The 22,344-nt window shown below is 33.7% G+C and overlaps 1 protein-coding gene across 7 annotated transcripts in view; it reads right to left on the minus strand.

Annotated features, from left to right (window-relative positions):
- Positions 1-22,344, minus strand: part of CNBD1 (cyclic nucleotide binding domain containing 1) — a 481,111-nt gene that overhangs the window by 146,852 nt on the left and 311,915 nt on the right. For all 7 annotated transcript variants that reach the window (XR_008292521.1, XM_053208140.1, XM_053208138.1 and 4 more), the window contains one exon: positions 252-389. Coding sequence is in view for 6 of the 7 variants with exons in the window: in XM_053208140.1 (XP_053064115.1) it covers positions 252-389 (138 nt within the window). In the remaining variant the exon portion in view is untranslated. The remainder of the gene's footprint in view (positions 1-251; positions 390-22,344) is intronic.

The following is a 22,344-nucleotide window of genomic DNA, read 5'->3' on the forward strand; positions in this document are numbered from 1 at the left end:
GATTTAAAATTCATGAAAAACCAAAAGTGCTCAAAATACACATAAAATATATTCATAGAGACCTTTCTTTCTACTTCAACTACCCATCATCAGAAACTTAAGTAATGTTCACCAAATAAACCACATTTTTATTGTCTCCAAGTCAAGTTATATTAAAAAATAAAAGAAATGTGGACATCTTATGTCTAGAGGCAAAACTTAGCTTGAATTTATACATCTATTGTGTTAATATAGATTAGATATGATCATACCGATTTTAACCTCACATAATCCTTTGCTGGGATTTTAAGAATTTCACAATCTTCTTCTGTGATCACTGAGTACTCCTTTGTGTCTGATTCAGTCTGAGCTGTAACTTCCAGGGTTCCAAAGGTACTCCATTGTCGAAGCTATAAAAATATGGAGGCAACTTAAACTTCATTATCATTCATCAACATAAAAATACCACTAATTGTGACAGGAGCAGTCTAGAAGAGTCTGCAAAAGCACTGATTGCAGGTCAAACTCCGAGTCTATGAAAAAAGGGGATCTAAACAGTCTTGCATGGGTGTCATACTTCTGCCCAATGTTACCTTCCCAAGGCAAGAAAAAATTCCCATTTTCTCACTAGCATGAAGAAAATAACTGTAAGAATAGATCTTCTGTTTTACCCACTGATTCATTTTAAGTACATAGAATAATGCTTGGAACATAGTAGCCATTCAATAAATATTTGTTGAAAGAGTGAGGAAATAGAACTTATATACTTGGTCTTCTGCTTATTTTATTATCCTCATATGTTGGTAGTAATAATGAAAATGAATATAGTGTTATGCAATATATAAATCACTGGCATACATATACATATGTAGGATGTCCTAATTTATTATGTAAAAGATAAATATTTAGCATGCCAAAATGTTACTCTAGAGTACTTAATTGTAAATAAGATATATATTATAGATAGATAGATAGATAGATAGATAGATAGATAATTATCATAGATAATGTATATCTATGAAATTGAGAAGCTTCTTAGGGAAAACATCAGGTCTATATGGTTAAGATGATATGAGAGGACATCTGCTCCTACATTTCAGATCCATAGAAAGGCTGAACAGTTATCTTTTTAGTTGAATGGATAGCTGAGATTTAATCTGCAAGTCCAGAAATAAAGAGGGATTTTAAACAGTCACTGCTGAAGCAAAGTGGTTCACAGTGATATCAGACTAGAATAAAGGCCAAAGGGGGTGAATTCCAGGGTTTGTCATACATGTGGGAATAGGAGATGAGACTTAGAACCATGGAAGGTGAGGAACTGGAATTGGGTCTTCTTGCATAAAGTCTAGGAACTTGGAGGATCACCTATATGTGAAATGGAGGCAACAAAAACTTTAACCACTAATCCAGCTGTGGAACTGGGAACAGCTGTCATAAAATCAAGATTCTAGGTCTATAAATTGTGTGAGTGCAGAGTATACATTTACAAATAGTACAGGACTCAAAGCTAAAAGATTACTGTAAATTCTGTTACACAACTAGAAAAACAGCTAAGATCCAGGAAAGTATAAATTTAAAACCTTAGGTATGAATTGAGGAAAAAAGGAACTCACATAGGAAGCAATCCCTGCTAATAACAAAATCACAGTAAAAAATTATAAGCCTCGCAAGTGAAAAAAAAAACCCTACAATGGTAAGTCAACAAAGAACTTTAAAAAATGAACAACATAAAGAAACTATATACAATTAATATATTAGATCATGAAACCAGAGAATGACATTATGGAAGCAAAAAGGCATTTTGCAAAAGAACAAAATTAAGCTTTTTAAAGTAATAAATAGTTATTAAAAAAACTCAATGGACACATTGGTTAAAACTAAAGAAACAATTCATGAAATGGATACAATATGAGAAAAATCATTCAGAATAATCATTCAGAAGGAATCTGAAATGAGATTTTAAAAGATATGGAAGATAGATGGAGACCATTCATCATACAGCTACTACGATTTCCAGAAGAAACCAAAAATAATGGGAGAGGAGTAATTATTACATTAAGTGATAATGGCACTAAATTTTCCAGAATAGTGAAGAGGTGAGTCTTAGAAATGAAGTAATACACAACATCTCGATGTATATTTGTATCTTGCATTCCTGCTCAGGTTTTGGTGTAGTCCATTAGTCTTTCTCCTCCACGTCCCCCTTCATTATCTTGTTAGACATCAGAAAATTCAAGTAGATAGTTTTTACATACATTTTTCCAGATTTTCTAATTGTTTTTAGGATAGGACTTAGTTTGAATTACCTAATAAGCCCTTATGAAAGCAAAAGTCCTCCACAACTTTGAATAATATTCTTAAGGCTTTCTTTCTTGATGCATTAACCAATATCATCAAACTCCTTAATATTATTAGGAAAATATTATATTTCTAATACCCTTTACACACTGTATGTATGTAAACATTGTTTACACTGAATTATTGTATAGCTGAATTATTTTTAAAAATTACTAATATTTACACTTCCATTCCATTATATAACTATGGTCACCTTCAAAGTACTCAAAAAAAAACTTTCAAACTAGAATTTTATTAACTTAAAATAGGAATATAGAGTGAGGAAAAATAAGCATCAAGTTAATTTTTGACATCACGTGAAACAAATTTAAAAAGATGAATTTCACTTAGAACAATAGTGAATCCAAAGAGGAATACAAAACAGTTGATAAAAAATGTAAATAGTTGAAAATAAATGTAAATAAAATTTATTGATATATAATAATTATAAAATAATTATAAAGTAACTAACATGAGATACCTTTAAAATAAAATAGATTTAAAATACTTTTAGAACAGTAATTCCAAAGAGAAGAGCAGGAAGATTTAAAAAAAAATACTGAGAATATACTTTGGAACTAGGAAAGACAAAAAAAATATATAGCTTTTCTTAGTTAAAATTGCAAATTTAGTAACATAGAAATAAGAACATTATGGATGGAAAAAGAAAACACAATGACACAAAAATAAAGTGATGAAATCTACTATGTCCCTAATAATATCTAATAAACACCTATACTTTGACTTTGGGCACCTGGGTGGGTCAGTTGGTTAAGCCTCCAACTCCTGACTTTGGCTCATGGTTGTGAGATCAAGCTCTGCCTTAGGCTCCACACTTCATGGGATTCCCTCTCTTTCTTTATCACCTACCCCCACTCACGTGCACTCTCACTCTCTCAAAATAAATACACATTTACAAAAAATAGATTAAAAATAATTATAGAAAATGACAAATTATTAAAAAAAATATTTTCCAGAAGAGAATAACTAAATAAACCACACACAAAAGAAACATTCTCAATCTTACTAGTAAACAGAGAAATGTTTATTCATCTATGAGACTGAAAATATTAAAGTACTCTAACCTATGAGACTGGGGCAATACTTTTCTTATATAACTCAAGAAAGTGTAAAACCTTTTAAAAGTGGGAAATAATCTGGCAATGTTTACTAAAATTAACAAAGGATATATGAAATGTTTTATCCAGGAACATATCTCTTAGGATCTACCTTGTAGAAATGTATTCTTAAGGATGTACTTATAAAACAATGCAGCACATTTTAATAACCTCCAACTGGAGTATTTTTAAATAGCCACCAGTTAATGTGTGTGTATGTGTGTATTCAACTAAATCTAAATTTTTACATACTGTTTAAAATTAGTGACATCTATGTACCTTACCCTTTATGAATACTTATAGGGGAAAAAAGACAAATAGCAGTGAAAATATGTTGAAAATTTTAATAAACTGAACAGTTACAAAAATGGTAATCTATATAAATTTATATAATTGTTTATATGTTTATGGTAGCTCAGAGAAAGTTGTACAAGTGCAAATACCAGGCTATTCAGGGGAAAGGTGGAAGTAAAATGACAAAAAAGACATTACCTTTTCCTTAAAACTCTATTTTCTTTCAATTACAGAGTGAGTTTGTATTAAATTTTAAGTTTTGGACATTTTAAAAGACATTTAAAATAGATTCAAAACAACATGCTGTGTTATTTTCCACACCTGCGTTTCTCTCTTGGTATCTTTATATTGATATATGAAACATCTTTTTTTTTAATTTTTTCTAATATTTGTTTTATTTTTAAGAGACAGAGAGACAGAGTGTGAATGGGGAAGGGGCAGAGAGAGAGAAGGAGACACAGAATCCAAAGCAGGCTCCAGGCTCTGAGCTATTAGCACAGAACCCAATGCTGGGCTTGAACCCACCATCAGTGAGATCATGATCTAAGCCAAAGTCAAATGCCCGACTAAGCCACCCAGGTTCCCCAATATATGAAATATCTTAAATGATATATATTAGATGTGTATAGTTATCTCTGAATGATGAAAGTGCAGACAACTATCATTTTCTACTTAATACCTCTGTATTTTCTGAAAATTTTAATGAATATAGTAATTTTGAAATCTGGCAACATTACAAAGCTATTTAAATGATATACAGCTCAATGTTTCTCAATTTTGGGGGAAACACTCATTAAGGTTAGGTAAATAATCCTATTTTGCTGTAGATAGATGTTGGAAGTGCACAAAGGGAGCTATTTCTCTCACTTCTAAATTCTCCTATTATTTTACTGAAAAGTAAATTGATAATTACATTTATTGGGAAATGATGTATTCTCATGATTAAAAATTTTTACACTCCTTTACTAATACATGACCCAAACATTTGGTGCTGAATAATATGAGTTGGTATATCCACTAAGATTTCTTTTATATAAAAACATTGTTGAGGTTTGTTGCAAACTGCATTCTACACAAATGAACTTTTCTGAAAAACAGTAGACTTCTACAGGTATAATTTTTGTTCTCCTTGTTTTATTTTTCCAATGTGTCTAGCTTTCAGGCATTTACACATTAAATAAGATCAATAACTAAAATTAGAATTGCTATTTTTAAACCAAGGAAACATCATGTCCTTAACCCTGTGGAACATATTTTTTTCTCCCTATGGGGCTGAAGAGGCAGATAGAAAATACAAAGCCTCTCTAGATAGGGGTTCATAAATTTAGTCCAAGGATGGACTTTTAGAAGATTCTTGAACTCCTAATATCTCATGCCACAGTTTGTGATTATTTGTAAATTTCCATTTATTTCCTTGAATGACTTTCTATAGCTTTCATGAGATTCTCCAGGATGTCTATGTCTCAGAAAAAATTACATTTCCCCTATGACTTAAATGGCTTATGTAGAAAGCACATTCTCATAACCAAATAATGTTGTACAATAAGAAAGTGATATGAAAATGTCACATTTCATAATCTCTTACATGCTTATGGAGGATTTTGGTCATATTAGGGGTATATTGTGATATCTAAAAGGTAGAAGCAGGAACTAACCTGAATGTGAGGACAGTCTAATTGGGACCTAACTCAACCCACTAGTTGAGAGACTGGCCTGTCTGCCTCAACAGAAATTCCCTGAGTACATTGATACCAAACCTATATGCTGAGCCAACGAGGAAGACATTTCCAATTACAGGAAAATAATTGATATTTGAAGAATATATGAAAAGCTATGCATTCCCTAAGTAAAAGCTATAAATCAAGTCAATTTGTAGATATAGTCAATAAATTCCTCTTTAAAAGTTGTCTAAATAAAGCTTACTATTATGACCCTCTGTTCTGTTGTAGGGGTGCCTTTGGTGGTTCAGTTGGTTAAGCTTCTGACTCCGAATTTCGGCTCAGATCATGATCTCACCGGTGTGGGTTTGAGCCCTGCATCAGACTGTGCACTAACAGTCCTATTAAAATCACCTACTATAGTGTTGGATTTGTTTGCTTCTTTCTTCTTTCCTTCTTTCTGTCTTTCCTTCTTTCTTTCTTTCTTTCTTTCTTTCTCTTTCTTTCTCTTTCTTTCTTTCTTTCTTTCTCTTTTTCTTTTTCTTTCTTTCTTTTCTTTCTTTCTTTCTTTCTTTCTTTCTTTCTTTCTTTCTCTCTTTTTCTCTTTCTCTTTCTTTCTCTTTCTTTCTTTCTTTCTTTCTTTCTTTCTTTCTTTCTTTCTTTTCCTTTCTTTCTCTCTCTCTTTCTTTCTTCCCTTTCTTTCCTATTCTACCAATGTTTACTTTATATGTTTTGAAGTAATAAGTTTCAGTGCATGTTATTTCACAATAATTGTCTCTCTTTAGTTTTAATAATGTTCTTGCAATGAAGTCTACTTTCTTACTCTTAGAAGAGCAACACAGCTTTCTTTGGGTTAGTGTGATCTGGTTTATCATCTTCCATTATTTTACTTAGCAACTTCTGGTATATTTGTAATAAGGTGTGTCGGCATATAGGAGGTTATTTTATCTACTCTGACAATCTTTGTTTATTAGTTAAAATACTTAGTCTGTTTACATATAATGTAATTATAGACATATTTAGGTTTAAATTTTCCTTCTTATTATCTGCTATTTGTCTATTTTTGTGTGTCATTTATTCCTTTTTATTTAGTGCTGAACATTGAGGATGAAAAACTGTTATTGCTGTAGACGATATCTTTCTCTGAGATGCTTCACTTTTCAACTTACAGTTAAGTAGTGAGTGTAGAAGCAAATTAACATGATCCAATCAGGAACTGAGGTGTCTGAGGCTGGATTTAGTTCTGGGTTTCTATTGATAGACTAACATGTTTATCAGAAGTTCTTATCCTTGATAGACACAGAGCTCTTTTTTTTTAAGTTTATGTATTTATTTTGAGAAAAACAGAGACAGTATGAGTGGGGAGGGAAAGAGAGAGAGGGAAACAGAGAATCCCAAGCAGGCTCCACGCTGCCAGTGCAGAGCCCTGGCTCAGTGCAGTGCGGGGCTTGAACTCAGGAAACCATGAGATCATGACCTGAGCCAAAACCAAGAGTTGGACATTTAACCAACTGAGCCACCCGGATGCTCCTAGACACAGAACTCTTAATTGCTCTCTGTCAAATGCTATGAGACTGAAGACAGTTCTTGTTAGATTTTTAGCTGCATACTTTTACTTGGGTTCTGTAATGATTAATTTTATGTCAACTTGACTGGGTTATGGAGTACCCAAATAAATTGGTAAAATATTATCCTGGGTGTTTTGGATGAGTTAAACATTTAGATTAGTACACAGAATAAAGCAGATTGCCTTTTATACTGTGGCAGGCTTCACCCAATCAGCTGAAGGCCTGAATAGAACAAAAGACTGATCCATAACCAAGTAAGAGAGGTTAGGAAAATTCTCCATTCAGCGGCCTTCAATCTGATCTCCATACACAACAGTTATTCCTAATTTTACCACATCTTCCAGCATTTAGACTCAAACTACTGATTTGACAGATTTTGGACTTGCCAGTCTCCATAACTGACCAAGTCAATTCCTTATTAGCTTATTATCTATATATCCATCATCTAACCATCACCTATCTATCCATCCATCCATCCACGCATCCATCTATCCATCCATCCATCCATCCATCCATCCTATTGGTACTGACATTCAGATTTTTATAGATTTTTAGCCTCTTGGTCCATAACTCTTAGGAATAAGCAAATGCCCTAAAGAAAAGAAAGGCATATCAAGGTACCTTTCCTCTGATTTTATTTTCCCAGTATCTTGCCGCCTCAAGTCCTGATTGTCTACGTAGACTGAACTCAAAATTATATCACTCTGGTACTCTGAGATTCCTGCAGTTCTGATCCACTGCTTTCTGTTTATTCATCCTTATGATAATTACAAATTGGCAGTTGCCTCAAAGGAAAGCAACATGGAATGTCTAGCTCAAAATAATGTTATTTCCTTTCTTTCTTGAATCATGACCCTTCAAATCCTGGTTCCCTGGTTGCTCTCAAATATCTTCAGACAGTTGTTTGGTTGGTTGCTTTGATCCAGATTTTATAGTGTTCTAGCAAGGAGATTGTTCTGATGTAAACTACTCATCCTGGTCAAAAGCAGACTGAGATTCAACAAACTAAAGGGACTGTTTCTCTAAAATAAAATCTACTTCCATTTGTACTGTTTGGACTTTGTTGGCTTGCCCTTATTATCCCAAATAATTCAGAATCATCAATTGGACAATGACATCCAAACCTTTCTCATAGAAGATAAAGGAAGGGTAGAGATTTTGGCAAGATAGTCCACAAAGTTTTACATAAATTAGTATCTATAATAAGAAAAATATTCTGAAGAGCCTTATCGTAGTTTTTACTGTCTTTACTATCCAAAAGTAATGGAAAAAAATTAGATGACAGCCTTTTAACACAAGGAAGGAATTAGTAACATCCAAGGTATATTTAAATATAAATATAAATATAAATATAAATATATTCCATCTCTTTTTCTCTTTCTTTCTCTGTAGATAGATATGATAAGCAAGCCAATGAATATTAATGTATTAATAACAGAATTTCTAATTCCTGAACTATTCATACATATCAGATATTAATAAGAATAATGTAAGTACTTAGCATTCATTGCTATTTGCAAGTTATATATGCCATATATGTTTGTGTGTCCTGTTTAGTTTTCTTGGTCAATTAAATTTTTAAAAATCTTTTAAAAACTATACATTTTCTGGTTCATATAAAAGATATATTTAGGAGTGCAGGAAAGGAGTGGGTTGACAAAGAAAAATAGTACCTGAAGAACTCATAGGTAACATGTTCCTGTATAAGTATCACAGTACCTACAATATAAAGTCCCCTGAACAGCCCAGACTGCATATTATTAGCACATGAGCACAGTGCTGATATCAGCTGATAACCATGAACTGAATCTCAGATATAGCCCAAGCATTCCCTTCTGCATTAATCTTTTTTATGTTTGAGAGAGACCAACTCATACAATACCTTCAGCATTGACCGGAACGACAGTTTCCTTTTCCTGTTCTGTTACATTTGGACTGCTGACTTTTTGCTAAAGAGATATAAACTTTTATTCTATGTCCTCAAAAGGTCCTAAATGACTACCCTGAAATCTGAAGAAGTCACCCAGCACAATTCAGCACTTTCATGAATCTAATTTGGAAATAATGAAGGTATAATTTAATCAGAAGTGTAATTCAAAGATTAAACCAATTAATTAAAAAATAACATTTGGACAAATAAAATATATTTCACAATTTTCTAAACATTGTTGGTGCTCGAAAAGTATTGCTGACTAGTTAGAAGTGAGAAAAATTATTTTTCATATCATTATTATTATCTGACATCTTTTTATTTTCTTATTAAAAGGGAGAGATTAATCTCTCTGATATATAAGAATGCACAATTCAACCCGTAGAAATAATCATTCCAGCATGCCATTTGGTGAAATTGACATTATACTGCAAAAAATATTGATATTATACTGTAGAATTGATATTATACTGCAGAAAATATAACAATGAATGTCATATTCCCAATAATTTAAGAGTAAGCACTAAGAACTAAAAGTACTGCCATATTATAATATGGAATACAATGTCAACTAAAGAAAAAGCTAGCATATATTTTAAATAATCATAAACTTTAAAAAATTAGCATGTAAAATTTAGTAAAAAGTTAATGGAGCATACGCTGAAATGTGTACTTTATAGGTATTCATATAAGTGCTCATCAGATGTTCATTAGCTATTGCAGTTATAAAATCTAAAGTTTCTAATGGATTGATATCCTTCATGTGTTATATGGTTTACTCATTTTTAAATTAATTGGTCTGGTGTGATTTGAATTTTATGTGAAAAATTAATATTTTTGGTAGCTTTGTATAGCAGACTTTTTAATAAACCAGAAACAATGCTTTCTGACTTTATATTCAAAATAGAACATTTTATCCACAAACACTGAATTCAGTGGTTCATGTATCCATTTATTCTGAGTTTAATAAGTTCATATAAAGAAGATTCAGTTGAATAAGCTTAGATATAAAGTGAAATAACTGTGTCAATCTAATCTCAATGTGAAATGATTTAATATTTACATTTTTGCTTATAGTTAAAATAAGTATTTTGAACTGCAGTTTGGGATATTTCCTTATTCACCATTAAAGAATATAATGTTCTTAACTATACTTTCTACTATTATCAATGGAAAGCCTACTTTTTAAACTTTTCAATGAATAGTAAGAATATAAAAATAATGGGATGCATGTGTCAATTCGAATCAGTATTTTTATATCTTTTGGGTATATACCTAGTAGTGCAATTGCTGGACCATAGGGTAGTTCTATTTTTAACTTTTTGAGGAAGCTCTACACTGTTTTTCAGAGTGGCTGCACCAGTTTGCATTCCCACCAACAGTGTAAGAAGGATTCTCTTTTTCCCCATCTTCGCCAACACCTGTTGTTTCTTGTATTGTTAATTTTAGCCATTCTGACAGTTGTGAAGTATCTCATTGTGGTTTTGATTTGTATTTCCCTGATGATGAGTGATGTTGAGCATCTTTTCATGTGTCTGATAACCATCTGTATGTCTTCTTTGGAAAAATGTATCTTCATGTCTTCTGATTTCTTAACTGGATTATTTGTTTTGGGGTATTGAGTTTGATAAGTTATTTATAGTTTGGATACTAACCCTTTATCAAATATACCATTTGCAAATATCTTCTCCCATTCCATAGGTTGCCTTTTAGTTTTTTTGACTGTTTCCTTTGTTGTGCAGAAGCTTTTTATCTAGATGAAGTCCCAATAATTCATTTTTGCTTTACTTCCATTGCTTCAGCAAACACAACTAGTAAGAAGTTGCTAGGCCGCTATCAAAGAGGTTGCTGCCTGTATTCCCCTCTAGGATTTTCATGGTTTCCTGCTTCACATATAGGTTTTTTCATCCATTTGAATTTATTTTTGTGTTTGGTGTAAGAAAGTGGTCCAGTTAAAACTTTATTTATTTTTTTAAGTTTATTTATTGTGTGTGTGTGTGTGTGTGTGTGTGTGTGTGTGAGTGAGAGAGAGAGAGAGAGAGAGAGAGAGAGAGAGAGAGAGATACAGAGAGAGAGAATGGGGGAGGGGCAGAGAGAGAAGGGATGGGGGTCCAAAGTGGGCTCTGCTCTGACAGCGGAGAGCTTGATGTGGGGCTCAAACTCACAAACCATCAGATAATGAATTGAGCTGAATTCAGGTGCTTAACTGACTAAGCCACCCAGATCCCTTTCTTGATTTTAAACAAATATCCTTATAGTATACTTCTATAAGTATACTATTTTATTGCTGTCATGACATCATGAAGAAATCCTGCCACATGCTTTTTAAAAAAATTTCAGCAAATTCCTTTTATAATTAAGCTTGTGATCCCAAATTGATTTTTATGTAGGATATGAAGTAAACATGTAGTTTCATCTATTCTATTCACATAGATAACTGATTGCCTTAGTTCATATTAATGAATCATCTCACCACCCTCCCCACTGTTTTTCATGACACAGTTTTACCTCCAGAGTTATTACATATGTGGATCTAATTTTTGAACTCTGGCTGCCCATATGTTCATCTCTGAGGCACTATCAATCATTATAAAAGCACTATAGCAATTATATAGTCTTGATATCTGTACCTCTTCCCCAAGGGTCTTCTTCAGGAATATCTGGCTATTCTTTTTTTATGTTTACTTATTTATCTTTGAGAGATGGAGGAGAGATAGACAGAGAGAATCCCAAACAGGCTCCATGTCAGCACAGAGCCCCATGTGGGCTCAATCCCACAAACTGTGAGATCATGACCTGAGCTGAAATCAAGAGTCAGACGCTAAAAAAAAAAAAAAAAAAAAAAAAAAAAAAGTCACAGGCTTAACAAACTGACCCACCAGACACCCCATGTATCTAGCTATTCTTAGCCTTTCGCTCTTTAGTATAATTTTTAGCACCACCTTGTGAAGTTCCACAAGGAAATTACTTGAATTTTTTCACTGAAATTGCATGAAACCTGTAAGTCATTTTGTGAGACGTGTATCCTTAAAATATTGAATATTTCTGTCCACTAAATATAGTGTAACTGTATTTAAGTCTTCTCTAACACATTTTCAAATTTTTTAATCTTTATTTATTTTCGAGAGAAAGATAGAGTTTGAGTGGGGGAGGGTCAGAGACTCAGAGAGAGAGGGAGACAATCCAAAGCAGGCTCCAGGTTCTGAGCTGTCAGCACAGAACCCGACAGGGGCTCAAACTCATGAACTGTGAGATCATGACCTGAGCCAAAGTTGGACACTTAACTCAACTAAGCCATCCAGGCTCCCCTTCTCTAATATCTTTTAATGAACACATATAATGTTTTCCAAAAAGTATCACAACAAATTTTATTTTATTCTTTCTCAAGTACGCAATATTTTCTGTAGATATTTACTATAATCTTTTTTATTAATGATATCTTCTAAACATACTGTGAATTCTTTATTTTATTGTCAAATCAACAGTGAGTTTATAACATAGATAATGATTTATTAAATTTTAGTCAATTCTTTAGTTTTCTTTAGTTTTCTTTAGTTTTCACTTAGAGGGAGAGGTTGGCAAACTTTTTCTGTAATGACTAGAAAGCAAACATTTTCAGTTTTTCAGGCCACATAGTTTCTGTCACAAGTATTCAACTCTGCCACTGTGGAGTAAAAGCAGTCACAGTGTATAATAAATGGGTGTGGTTATATTCTAATAAAACTTTATCCACAAAAAAAAGGATAGTCAGATTTTACCAAGGGTTTGAGTTTGTCAGCCCCAGGTCTACAGACCCATTTATATTATCAAGCCCCCATATACTCTGCTATTATTTCTTTTTTAACCCTAAAAATTTATAAAATAATCATCCCATAAGCTAGAGTAAAAATGATTAACATTAACATACAATAACAGAAATATTTTATATGATATAATATATGGTATAAAAGAGTATTACTAAGGTATGATATTTGTATAATTTAAATTTAAAAATTACAGTATCCAGATTTTTTAAATTGATATATTTAAATTGATATATTTCCTCCTTTAGTTGCCTCTGTTCCTCTTAAATATTTTACATCTAATTTTCTTTGACCTTGGAAGTCATATTTTCAGGCTTGTTAATTTTGTTAAATATTTGTAAATTATGTCATATAAACATCTATTAAACTCTCTTAGAAGTAAAGTATAAAGCTTGGAAAATTTGCTTGTCTTGGTAAAATGTAATTAGTCTGCTATAAAGGCCTTTGGTTTATCTAACGGCTAATAATAGAAGAAATTGACACATCCATTCTTGTTAGATGAAATATTGATTACTGTATATAAAGAAAACCCTTTGACAAAATAATTAAACCCATAAATTTACCTGAAAACAATGTGTATATGTATATGTGTGTGTACGTGTTTCTTTATTTGGTTGAGTAAAGTCTTTGTCACCTCTTTAAGGAATTATCATCATCCAGAATGTATTACAGTGAAGGTTTACTAAAACCTTCAATAAACATTTTCTGATTTTCAATAATATAGTTAGCTGTATATTTTGTCCAGTTTGATTTATGCAAATATATTTCTGAAGATGGGTAAAAGCAGTTTCTTGAACAACTGTTTGGGGGAAAAAATAAACCAGTTGACTAAGCCAGTTAAAAATAAGTAAGAATTGATTTCCAGTATTAAAACACACATACACGCACATACACACAGTTTCCATACAAATGACAAGCTTATAAAAGAGAAGTAAATTATGGTCATAATAATTGACAAGGACACTAAGTAAATGTAAACATTATTTTTAATTAATGAAAAACAGAGTTAAGACCACTATATACCACCATGGTTTTGATTATTCTTTTCAGATGATATCATGTGATGAACACTTAGCACAGTGTTCACAGGAGTTAGCTAAGTTAGGAACTTAGTACAGGAGTTCTACTTAAACGGAGGAAGTTCAATTCCCATTCTCAAAGTAGGGCCTGATGCTCTGACGTTTTGTTCCCACAGTGAGCTGTGCTTGTTTAATCACCCTAATCACACCATCAAACTGAAACTATCAGCTGCACTTCCAGCCATCTCTACCACATCATTGTCTTCTGCAAAGCCAAGACAATTTCTTATTTATCTCAGTACCAAACACATAGTACGTGTTAAAAAATGTCTGTTGAACCAAACTGACCATAAGAAAAATGCTAAAATACAATCTTTGATCAGGACAGATAAGGACCTCTTAAAGTATTTAAAGATTTTACATGTTAAAGTGGCAAATATCATGATTATCTCTCTCAACTGGCAGAACCAAGCTAAAAACTTTAACCTTCAGCCATCCTCTGAATTGCGTTCAATAAAGAATGTATTAGGGACAAGCATAGTTCTTGAATTATGCCTAAATGTACTTGCATTTTTTTGCCATCAACAAGTCAAAGAGAAGCTCCATCTTCAGATCTGTGATATTCTAAGTGGTATCCTCTTAGTGGTATCCTACAGCTGTCACTAATCTCTGAGAAATACACCAGTCACTGAAGGAACATGTTTCACGGTCAAACGTAGTCCTTTGGGGGGTGGGGGGGAATGGTGCTTTATCTTCAGAGTATAACTATGATCAGATACACCTCAAATAATTGGAAGTTTAAATTCACATGCTTCCAAAGAAAGAAATAGTATACAGTAAGAAAGCACTATTACAAAGAACCTGGGATAAATTGAAATGTCAAAGCACATTGAATAAAACATTGAGGTTGTTTGCTGCTTGAGCAAATGGGAAGAATCCAATAATGCTCGAGGAAAACAGCACACTAAGGAAGGAAATCTGATGGAGGAACTTTGAGCAGCACATACAGCCAACTTCAAAGAATTTATTACTATGTGTTTTCACAACCTGTCAAGAATCTCAAAAGAACACTTTAAAGATTTATCGTGTTAAGGGAGAAAAAATTTGCAAGCCAAAACAAAATAAGGTCATTTTTGTTGTTATGTTTTCTTTTAATTACTGATCTTTAGACATGGAAAGGAAGAATATTGGCTCCCAAAACTGTTGACTCAAAGGGAGCAGGGAGGGATGGATTTGTTGAAGAGGAAGTAAACTGTCAGCAAATGTGGAACACCTGCAATGGAGAGACACTTCACCTGTATCAATATGAACAGAAGTCTGGGACTGGGTAAATCTGGTCAACTGCACAAGTTTCCATTGCAGGTCAGTGGGAGCTATGGAATTTAAAACGTTTGAATTATGCAGTTGTTCAAGTGTTTATTTTTTTCACAGGAATATTAGTATAGTTTTCTTTGAAATTATGGTTTTACAGTTATTGACCATAGTGTACGAAAACAGACATTTTATATACACATTGATCTTGCAGCATCAGTCTATTTTGTCTTATTCTGCTTAATAAAGACAGAAAATGTTTTCTGATACTAGGAACCATACTCAAGGCCCTACAAATAGTAGCTCACTGAATGAATACCCATAAAAACACTATGACATGAGTCTGTTAACATAACAAAAATTGTTAATGTTTATTTATTTTTGAGAGAGAAAATGAGATGGGAGTGTGAGTAGGAGGGTCAGAGAGAGAGGGAGACACAGAGTCCAAAGAAGGCTCCAGGCTCTGAAATGTCAGCACAGAGCCCAACGTGGGGCTCGAACTCATGGACTGAGAGATCATGACCTGGGCCAAAGTGGGATCCTTAACTGATTGAGCCACCCAGGCACCCCTAATGTATTCATTTTTTTAAATGATGAAAATTAGAAGGCTAAAAAACTTTTCCAAGATTACACAGCTGGTAAGGAGCAGAGCCAATATAGGAAAGTAGGCAGTTTGGCTTCAGAGCCTGAACTGGCTCAGTCACTTCTCTGTACTACCTCTGTATGCTCAGAGCCAGGTGCAGAATAGGTAAGGAAAAGGTAACTTGTGAATGTTGAAAAAGGATAAATACAGATATTCCTTTTAATATTAATTTTCTTTAATTGGCTGCACTTCCAGATTTTTCAAAAATTTAAGAGTTTGAAATCTATGTGTTAAATGAGAGGAACAAATTATCCTAAATGGCCTTATACTTATTTCTGTGATCCTTTCCCTTAAATAACTGTAATAATTTATTCCCTCTTTACAGCATAGCTCTATTTTCATGTACAGATGTAATCTGATCATGTAAATAAAAATAAAACAGTAAATAAAACATGGTAACTATTCAGTAACTTTTTGACATGCACGAAGTTTATTTCCTGTACCTTCTACATCTTACTTATATCCTATATCTTTCCTTAACCTTCCATGCCGCATTCCTATCCTCCCACAACTTTCACTGACCTCAGATTGTCCCTTGCCTTCTTTAATCACAACTGTTGTGCCCCAATTACTTTTTTTGGAGACTTTATTTTTCAGAGCAATTTTAGGTTAAAATAAAAATGAGAGGAAGGTACAGAGACTTCCCATAATTCCCTGCCCCCACACATGTATACTTTCGCTCATCATCAACATCACTCATCAGCATAGTATAATTTTTTTAGCAAGGATGAACTTAAATTGACATGTAATTATCACCTAAACTCTGTAATTTACATTACAGTTCATTCTTGATGTTGTACATTCTAAATATTTGGACACAGATGAATAATGACATTTATTCATCATTATAAAATCATACAACAGACTATTTTTACTGCCCTAAACATCCTCTGTGCTCTGCCTATTCATCTTTCCTTCTCCTACTACCACTTCTGGCAACCACTAATTTTTTAAGGTCTCTATGGTTGTGTCTTTTTCAGAATGGGATATAATTAGAATTATACAGTACATAACATTCTCAGATTGGTTTCTCTCCCTTAGTAATATGCATTTAAGGTTCTTCCATGTCTGTTCATGACTTGATAGCTCATTTATTTTTAGCACTGAATAATTTTCCATTGTGTGGATATACACAGTTTATTCATCTATTCACCTACTAAAGAACATCTTATTCCTTTCAAGTTTTGGCAATTATGAAAAAAGCTACTATTAACACTTCTGTTCAGGGTTTTGTGTGGGTATACCTTTTGGGCAAAATTCCTTCGGGTAAATACCACAAGGCTAAGAGTATATTTAGTTTAGTAAGAAACCACCAAATGATCTTCCAAGTGGCTCACCATTTCACATTCCCTGAAGCAATGAATGAGTGTTCTGTTGCTCTCCATCCTTGCCAGCATTTGGTGGTGTCAGTGTTCTAGATTTTGGTCATTCTACTAGGTGTACAGTGGCATTTCATTGTTGTTTTAATTTGCATATCCCTGATGAAATATGATGTGGAGTATCTTTTCATATGTTTATTTGCCATATCTTCTTTGGTGAGGTGTCTGTTAAGGTTTTTGGTTCATTTGTTTTGGTCCAGGTTGTTTGTTTCCTTTCTGTTGAGATTTAAAAGTTCTTTGTATATTTTAGAAAGCAGACCCTCATCAGATGCATCTTTTGCAAGTACTTCCTCCCAGTCTGTGGCTTGTATTCCCATTATCTTGATATTATCCTTTGTAGAGCAGAAGCTTTTAATTTTAGTAAGGTACAGCCTATTAATTATTCCTTTCATAGATCGTGTCTTGGTGTTGTATCTAAAAAGTCATCACTGTACCCAAGGTCACCTACATTTTCTCCTATGCTATCATGTAGGAGTTTTTATCATTTTGCGTTTAACATTTAGGTCTGTGACCCATTTTGAGTTAATTTTTGTGAAGGGTGTAAGGTCTGTGTCTAGATTTACTTTTTGCATGTGGATATCTAGCTGTTCTATCACTATTTGTTGAAAAGACTGTATTTATTTCAATGTGTTGCCTTTGTTCCTTTGTCAAAAATCAGTTGACCACATTTATGAGGCTGTATTTCTGGACTCTCTATTCTGTTCCATTGATCTATTTGTTTATCTGTTCTTTCACTAATACCACAGAGTCTTAATTATTGTTGGTTTATAGTAAGTCTTGAAGTTGCATATTATCAATCCTCCAAATTTGTTCGTCTCCTTCAGTATTGTTGTGGCTACTCTGGTGTCTTTTTCTTCTTCATATAAACTTGTTGACATCGATAACATAACTTGCTAAGAATTTGATTGGGATTGCACTGAATCTATTTATCAAGTTGGAAAGAACTGATATCAAGTTGGAAAGAACAATATCTTGGCAATATTGAAACTTCCTATCCTAAACATGGAATATGTCTACATTTATTTAATTCTTTATTTTTATTCATCAGAGCATTGTGGTTTTCTTCACATGCATCTTATATGTATTATGGTAGATTTATACCTAAATAATTTTTAGGGGTGCTAACATAAATAGTTTTGTGTTTTAATTTCAAATTTCACTTGTTCACTGTTGGTATATAGAAAAGCAATTGACTTTTTATATTAACCTTTTACTCTGCAACCTTGCTCTATTATTAACTCCTAGAGATTTTTGATTGATGCTTTCAGATATTCTAACTTGATTTCCTAATTCCTCCTTCTTATCCATTTTTCATCTAATATAGCTAAGATACTTATAGGTAGGTAGGTAGGTAGATAGATAGACAGATATATAGATGGATGGATAGATAGATAGATAGATAGATAGATATAAGAATATATGTTCATAAGCATAATAGTCAAATACAGTGTTGATATTATTATTTTGGACAAACTGTTATCTGTAAGATCAAGTAAGAAGAAGAGTTTAAAAGTTTTTGTCTTATTTATTCCTTCTCTGATCTTCTTTCTTTCTTCTGTGTAGATTTTAGTTTCTGACCTATATCATTTCCTTTCTGTCTGAAGAATTTTTTTTCACACTTATTGCAAGGCACCTACCTATACCAGGAACAAATTGAGAAAGTCTTTATTTTTCCATCACTTTTGAAAGGTAAATCCCAGGGTACAGAATTCTAGGCTGGTGTTCTTTTTCTCTCAACACTAAATATTTCATTCCACTCTTCTTGCTTACATGGTATCTGAGAAATCAGATGAAATCTTTTGTTACTCTATATGTAAGATGTTTTTCCCCCTCTCTGGATTCTTTCAGAATTTTTTTCTTTATCTTTAAATTTTGTAATTTGAAAATAAAATGCCAATATGTAGGGGTTTGTTGTTGTTCTGTTTTGTTTTATTTTGTTTTGGCATTTATCCTGCTTTGTGTTCCCTGAGGCTCTGGATCTGAGGTCTATTGTCTGTCATTACTTTGGGGAAACTCTTGGTCATTGTTGCTTCGAGTATTTCTTCTGTTCTTTTCTCTTTCTTCTCTTTCTGATTATTCCTTTTGTAGTTGTCCCTGAATATTCACTTCTGTTGTTTTTGGTCTTTGCTCTCTTGGCTCTTCACGTTTAGAGATTTTTAATGAGATATTTTGGAGCTCAGAGATTCTTTCCTCAGCCATATTAAGTGTGCTAATAAGCCCATCAAAGGCATGCTTGATTAATGCAGTGTTTTTGACCTCTAACATTTCCCTTTGTTTCTTTTTTTTTAAGTTTACTTATTTGAGAAAGAGAGAGAGCGAGAGAGAGAGAGAGAGAGAGAATGTGCAAGTGGGAGAGGGGCACAGAGAGACAGGAAGAGAGAGAATCCCAAGCAGGCTCTACACTGACAGCACAGATGCAGGCTTGATCCCAGGAACCATGGAATCATGACCTGAACTAAAGTCAAGAGTTGGACGCTCAGTTGACTAATCCACCCAAGAGCCCCTCTTTGTTTCTTTCTTAGGAATCTCATCTCTCTGCTTGCATTTCTTTACATTCTTACATGCTGTCTACTTTACTCATTACAGCCTGTAGCATATTAGTCACAGTTGACAATGTATAGTTTTGTTGTTGTTGTCGCTTGTTTGCTTGTTTGGCATTTATCCTGCTTTATGTTCTCTGTGCTTTTGGATTTCACAGTATTGTGGGGACTCCCACTAAGACTGGGTTGTCTTGGAGATTTTAACTCTGAGTTGTCTATACTGGATTTCCAACAATTTGTCAGAATACAGCTTTTTCTAGCCACACACTGGTTCCCTAGATGGTTTCTACTCCTGAGTTTCTGCTCTGGTAAGCTTGTCACCATGTATTTACCAGTCTGTCTCTCTAATTTTGCAGGCTGATGTTTGCTCTTTGCCCTCTCCTCTTTTATGGATACAAATAGAGTTGTTGATATTATAGCTTTTTACTTGTTGATACAATAGAGTGGCGACCTCGGAGCTCCTTATATGTATAACTACTCCCATTTAGGTTTTACTATTTTGTGAGGTAGATGACATAACCCAATTGCAGTTCAAAAAGTCTGAAGTGACTTTCCTGCCACGTCTTGTAGCTTACATGAACAAGACTAGGATTTTGTCTCAGACCTTTAGACACAATTTTTTTCTACTTTAATGTATTTTCTTTTCTCTGTAAAATTTAAAAATATATTGTTTGTGAATATCAATTCTCAGTTAAATGAAGAAAAATAAAATCAGTATCAACCTACAGAGAAATTTGTCCTCTGCAGAATATAATTGCACTGCTCTGATCTACAATCCAACTCCCTCCTTGGAATTGTAGATGCATAGTCCCTACTGAATAGCTCTAGGGTCACGTAGTGAAAATCTTTTCTTAGTCAAAGCAGCAGAGATTTTTTTTTAATTGGTCTTGAAATATGACCAGAAAAATAGTATATTTTTCTTTTCCCAAAAGAAAATATGCAATAATCATGTAATATTTTGATTATAACAGATAATTAACTATTGATTGTAACAAATTAATTTGAACAATATGGGTAAACTATTCAGCACTGAAATAGCATCTTTGTTAATTTTTAGTTTATAGGTCCTTTCCAACTATCTCCATTTCTTTTACTACCCCCTCTTTCTTCTCATGCTGAGTCAGTGGGAGCCTTTCCCAAGGATTTGTCCTCAAGTCTCTGATCTAAGCTTTAGGTAGCTCCATACCTGAGAACTCAACTCTACTGACATGATATCACCATTATTTGGAATACTACTAAATTTCTCTCCATTTCTGACCTGTATCTGTAATGCCAGTTGCATCTCAACGTGCCTACTGTGCATTTCTCCATGAATATAATTAATATAAAACTCAACCTAAAATTCTGTTTGTCTGCTGTAATTTAGAGATCTTTCTTTTCTATTTTGTATATGAGAAAATAACTTTATCAGTGGCTCAAACTCACCCCTCTTCAGTTGTTGACATCCCTATTTAACTAAGTTTTCATTCTTTTCTAATTCCCATATCATGCCACCATCATGACTATTCAATTAATATTTAATATTTTGTTATTATCTTAATTGTCCTTCCATTTCTGTCATTATTCCCGCGATAGTAGTTCTATATCCTCATTACCTGTGCTCAATTTTGTTCATTAATTCTCTCTATACTTCTAGTTTGACAATCTATTTCTGTATCTCTGCTGCCATAATAATCCTATAACAATTATTTCAATATTTCCTTCTTTATCAGTCAAGGGAGAAATACCATGTGCTACCTGGGTAATATGAGAAAAATGTAATGAGGGTAGTGTTGGCTAGTGGACTGGGGAGACCCCAGGCCTCCATCCAGCCCATTCCAAAGATGTTGCTAAAGGTTTCCTCACAAGAGAAAATTCAATGACATACACAACACAAGGGACTAGGCGACACAAACTAGGAAAGTTTGTTAAAGTGTACTACAAAGTACACTCTTGAGATGTGAGAGCTGGTGAGCGAGAGAGAGAGAGAGAGAGAAAGAGAGAGAGAGCTGTGTCCCTGGGCTTTTGGGTTTTATCTTTTATCAGCAGTTGTTAACAAGAGGGTGGAATATTCATTACTTGGGCTAGAATTTCTTAGAAGCAGGGTTTGGTGCTTTTTCTTCCTTATTTGGTCAGGCGGTTCTGGTCTACTTTGTCAGCCGTCTTGGGCCTTCTGGCTTCTTGTAGCTTTATTTTGGAGTGCTGCCAGGACAGGCCTCTGCCTTTCCTGCTAGCTGACTATGACTTCTTTGCTGGCCTCCAGGAATCCTTTTAGAACCTAACTAACTGCCTCTAACAGAACTACTTATTAAGAATATAGGGAAATCAGATGGGATAGTGTAATATCCTGAGGTTAAAAAGGACAGGGCGCAGGCACCTCTCCTAGGCCTGAAAAGAGAAAGGCAGGAAGACTTGAAGGCTGGGAGAGCTGTTTTGTGAGGATCATTTGATCAGGGAGTAAATACACAGATTTCCACTCTCCTGCCTCTTTCTGATCTCCCACTGGTGCTCTTCCTGGCCTGAATCCATTTGAGGACAACTGGGCAAAAGAACCCTTGGATTTAATCCCTACAAGCTAGCCTCAGGGTAGAGAGAAAGGTAGGAAAGAATGGAGACTGGCTCTGATGACTAAAAGAAGGGGAAAGGGAAGCTATCCAAACTTTATTGCTTTAGCTTTTCAGCTTATTGTTTAAATTGTCCTTGAATATCTGGCTTCACCTTACCTCGCTAATTTTTCTATTTTCCCTCCTCCTTCTCCAGATCTGCCTTTTATTCATTTACTATTG

The sequence above is a fragment of the Acinonyx jubatus genome, chromosome F2 (assembly GCF_027475565.1).
Source record: "Acinonyx jubatus isolate Ajub_Pintada_27869175 chromosome F2, VMU_Ajub_asm_v1.0, whole genome shotgun sequence".
NCBI classification, from domain to species: domain Eukaryota; kingdom Metazoa; phylum Chordata; class Mammalia; order Carnivora; family Felidae; genus Acinonyx; species Acinonyx jubatus.